The 5153-nt window shown below is 42.0% G+C and overlaps 1 protein-coding gene across 1 annotated transcript; it reads right to left on the reverse strand.

The window, feature by feature from the left end:
* Positions 1-204: 204 nt before the first annotated feature.
* Positions 205-3646, reverse strand: LOC120054072 (protein-lysine 6-oxidase-like). The gene is made up of 5 exons (XM_039001447.1): positions 2773-3646; positions 2436-2544; positions 1567-1861; positions 1397-1492; positions 205-324 (listed from the first exon to the last, which is right to left on the reverse strand). The coding sequence occupies exons 1-5, from the start codon at positions 3644-3646 to the stop codon at positions 205-207; spliced, it is 1494 nt and encodes a 497-aa protein (XP_038857375.1).
* Positions 3647-5153: the final 1507 nt, after the last annotated feature.

The following is a 5153-nucleotide window of genomic DNA, read 5'->3' on the forward strand; positions in this document are numbered from 1 at the left end:
AATATTGATACAAATGCATACATGTTACTCGTCTGGCTTGGTTATCATTGGCAGGTGTATGGTAGCAGAAAATGGCCCCCTCCATCAGAGCAATTTAGGGTTAACTCCTGTAGAATCAACACAAACCAATGATAAACAAACACATATTTCACAGTATCACAAATTAAATGTATATATCAATTATATACAGAAAGTCTTTGTGACTTACCCAGTGATCCTACAGTTCCTGGCATGGACATAGCTTCCTGTGTACCTGATATCACACTTCACTATGTTGTTTGAGAAATCTGACTCCTGCACTTGCATAGTTGGGTTTACCGTCACCTGAGGTACATCGTGAGACAAGATGGGTCAATGACATGTTGCTAGTTTTAATATATGTTTTGGACAACTGAAAAATTCCAGTGACAAAGAGCTGTATCTATCTGGTTTACAGTGAGCTCCAAAAGTATTGGGACAGTGACACATATTTGTTGTTGTTTTGGCTATGTACTCCAGCACCTTGGATTTGCAATGATACACTGACTATGAGCTTAAAGTGCAGACTGTCAGCTTTAATTGAAGGGTATTTTCCTCAATTTCGGGTGAAACGTTTAGAAATTACAGTACTTTTTGTACATAGTCCACCCATTTAGGAGACCAATAGTATTGGGACAAATTCACTTTTATGTGTATTAAAGTAGTCAAAAGTTTAGTATTTGGTCCCATATTTCTAGCTCGTAATGATTACATTAAGCTTGTAACCCTACAAACTTGTTGGATGCATTTGCTGTTTGTTTTGGTTGTGTTTCAGATTATTTTGTGCCCAATGGAAATGAATGTGAAATAATGTATTGTGTCATTTTGGAGTCACTTTTATTGTAAATAAGAATAGAATATGTTTCTAAACACTTCTACACTAATGTGGATGCTACCATGATTACAGGTAATCCTGAATTAATTGTGAATAATGATGAGTGAGAAAGTTACAGACACAAATATCATAACCCCAAAAAATGCTTACCTCCCCTGTTATTGTAATGGTTAGAGGTTAGCAGGTCTTGGGGGTATGATATTGTGCGTCTGTAACTTTCTCACTCATCATTATTCACGATTAATTCAGGACTATCCGAATACTAAACTTTTGACTACTTTACTACACATATAAGTGGATTTCCCCCAATACTTTTGATCCCCTAAAATGAAGGGACTATGTACAAAAAGTGATGTAATTTCTAAACGGTTCACCCGATATGTATGAAAATACCCTCAAATTAAAGCTGACAGTCTGCACTTTAACCTCATAGTCATTGTATCATTTCAAATCCAAAGTGCTGAAGTACAGAGCCAATACTGTCCCAATACTTTTGGAGTACACTGTATATCTGTCTCTTCCTTAAAGTGGCTATAGTGTTACCTTGAGAATATAGTTTCCTGGTGGCACGTCTGTGATGTCAATCCACTGGCAATCAATGTTGGCATTGTAGGTGTCGTAGCAACCAGGACCCAATCCCTGTACCAAACATGTGATTAAAAACATATAACAAACTGATTGGTTGATCGATTGATCAATTAAACTATCAGAACCTGTGTGTGTGCTGTGCAGGCGAAGCGTCGGCGGACTCCCGGGTCACAGCTCGTGTCCTCCAGACAGAAGCTGGCCTTGTGTCCCTCTGCCACCTTCCTGCCTGTGATGACATCCAGCAGGTCATAGTTACTGAAGGCCTCCATGCTGTGGTAGTGCTGGTGGCAGCTGTGCCATTCCCATTGGTGTCTGGGTTTGACTGGGAGGAAGTCAGCAGTCCCCTGGTTCTTCACCCTCTGAGGAAACCTCAGTAGAGTCCTGTAGTCGATGTCTCTGACACCTGGTCGATACGCTGACCTTGGGGGAGAGAAATTAAAAATGCAAATAATAGACTGTACATAATGACTAGGGTCAGGAGTTTTTCCTGACAATGTCACCTGACCATAACTTTCTTGGTCAGAAAAAACTCCTGGCCCCAATTATTACAGATAAGTGTATGGACCGTCATTTGAATTGTCATTAATGACAGCTTAATAACAAGTTAGTAACAGTTCACGTATTATGCTTTAGAAGACACTGAGGAGGAGGCTTGAGGTGTATTTGGGACAGTTTAACATTCACCTCAGGAATCCACAGCCTTTCATTTGAAGTTTATTTTACTTGGCAGAGCAGAGATACAGAGGGAAAAATCGAGGTCGGCTGCCAGATTGTATGGTACTGTCATTATACTGTTACTTCCAAATGGGCCAGTGCCAAGGAAGTCTGGTCGACACAACCTGCCTGATGTCTACCTCTAATCAAACAAATGACTGTATATGTCAAATATTATTCATTAGTGTTATAATACATTGATGATACCAATATAAATGGTTTAGTGGTATTGATCTTACACATTGATATGTGTAATCAATAATAAAACATGAACTCCTACCGTGACAGACAGTTTTCCTCTCCTGCACATCTCAGGGCATACATCTGTACCCGTTGGATATAAGAAGCAGCTTGGATATAGTAGGGGTCAGGGACAAGGTCTGGGAGACCTGGGGAAGAGGAATCACAATCCATCCGTGTTAGCTGTATGATTTTTATATTTTTATCAACAAGAGAGTCTGAAGCGTTTTATGTATTGTTTGTAATATTCTGTACTTTTATCTGGATGTAAAAATATGTCTGCATAATGCAAAGCAAATGGCCCTGGGTAAAAAAGAACACCCTACTATATAAGATATAGAAAAGCTAGCCTAATTCTCACATACTGTCTACCTTACCGTTATGAAATAATCTGGTGCCATAGCCTGTTCCCGCTGGAAGACGCACAGGTTCTCTGGTTCTTCCGTTATAAAAAACAGAATTTTGGTGGTTTTTATTTGGGTCCGTGGAATCATCACCATAATCACCTATCATATTATTACTTTCAACCCTCCTCGGTTGCTGGGGCTGCGAGCGGGTGATGTGCGCCTCCACGCCATTGTTAGAAAGCGCACTCAGCGCAGTTGGAGATGTATTTGATTCTGGAGCTGGAATGCGTCTGGACGAGGGAATAGAATCCGCCGCTTGGGCAATGTGCTGGGTGCGTTGTCTGTTGCCTGCATCCTCGGCATTATTCATGTAGCCAGATGTGGGTGGGTGGGCTGATGCTTCTGGGGTCTCATGTCGCGCTTGGCTCGTGCCGCGACCATGCGTAATCTCTGCGCTCCTGACCGGTGACACAGAGACCTGTCGCCGAACCGGCAGGCTGACATCAACCCGAGTAGGGTTTCGTCCTCCCCTCGGTATCCCACTGCCTGAGAACTCCTGGAGAGCCCCTGTACCGGTACCGTTGGAAGTGGAACCGGTGCCTCCTTGGGGATGGGGACGCGCTCCTGGGTATCCCGCCACCGGCACCGTGTCCCTCGGAGAAGGTGGGTGACGTATATTGAAATCATTATTGGTGGTCAGATAGAGCTGAGCAGGTAGTTTCCTCGCCTGTGCCGGTGCGAGATATTCAGACCCCGTGCTGAGTAAACTATACATCCGACCGTTGTTCTCCCATTGGATTCTGTGTCTCCATGGCCCCATTCGCGCACGTAAATGGTGCTGTCCAGTGCTTAAACTAACCAGAACATAAAGCAGGCAAAACAGTAGAAAAGAAAACCTCTCCATGGCAAAAAGTATCTGAACTACACAAAACACTTCGTAAATTTGTCACTTCGGTAAAAATGTAATCTAAGTGATGCTGGGGTACGGGTGATGTTTTGTACACACACTTGATTCTGTCAGGGAGTTGCGCACCACATCTCCATAGTGAAATTCAGGTGAACTACTTGGAGTGGAAATGTAGGCACTCACTTTCATATAATTAGTTTGTCTACGCATGCACAGAGAGGAGCAAGGGCTTATTTTACAGACACCGTGTTTAACTTAACCGTTTCGTCACCATATCGGGCGTGCTATACAACTAGGCTATTTGTTCAGTAGGCATATAAGTACATTTTCCGCATAAGCGGTAGCCCTTTCTCAGAGCACGTTGAGATTTTTTATTTTTTTATTAAGTGGTTTTAGTAAAAACAAATGTGTCCCTGATTAGTCATCCAACTTTTTTGTCTATTTATTTTGCGTCATGACGCAATGACCTCTTGGCAATTGGGAACTTCTGTCACAACAACTGACTGATAGTCATCATAAGCAATACGTTCTATACGTGGATTAAATTGAAACCTTCATAATAAGGGGAATAGAAAATGTGTTTTATAATAGGTGCTATTTGCATCATGAAAATAAGCACACATGCAGGTGGCGCGCGCTGCTGCTGCATGGCTCTTTGAGATCCATTCACCCTGTTTATTTTAACGGTAAATGCCACATTGGAAAAGCACATAGTGGGGCGGGCCTTGTATTACCTCACACCACCTCTCTGAAATACAGTACCATGCAGCTGAGGGATAAGAATAGGGGTTATCGAGTTCTGTTTCTCTATGACTCTCCACTCTGGTCCCTCGATTACAGCACGTCTCCACAAAACCTGCTTGCCACCTGATGGCAGTGGACCTATAGGGAAAGTATTTACTGAGTTTAAAAAACGCAGTGCGCCTGACCTGGTTAAGGAAAACTACACAATTACTGCCATACGACCTATCGTCAAGTCTACGGCAGTGTCGTTCTAAAGAAGGCTGCATCCGTTGTATAAAAGCAACAGATCACGTTGTTCAACTGGTCACCAGTTATTCTACCTCGAGTCGAATACGAAATAAAATAGTAAGTAATTAAATAAATTAAGTTTTGTAAAACAAATGTTTTTTATTGGCACACTAGATAAAAAAATAGGCCTACATAGGCCTATGCCTTCAGGTCAAACCAGGTATTTAAAGGTCACAGCAGGGATTTGTAATACAAACATCTGACCATGTAACTTACCTCAACTATGTAGTTCACTTTTTGTGGTTACCATACCTTTCAATTTTTATGTCGTGTTCTTCTGTGCACTCCAATGAAGGATAACCGAGGTGATGTCCGCAGCTCCTAGGAATAATTAAAAACCCGTGCAAAACCTCCCTTGTCCTTCATCCAAACTTGATTTTTTTTCTTTGGAAAGGAAACTAATGGTAAACTCTACAATACATGCGGCTACCAACGTCAGGTGTAGTTCAGCATTAAAGCGCATTAGGACACC

Source organism: Salvelinus namaycush, chromosome 9 (assembly GCF_016432855.1).
Source record: "Salvelinus namaycush isolate Seneca chromosome 9, SaNama_1.0, whole genome shotgun sequence".
NCBI lineage: Eukaryota > Metazoa > Chordata > Actinopteri > Salmoniformes > Salmonidae > Salvelinus > Salvelinus namaycush.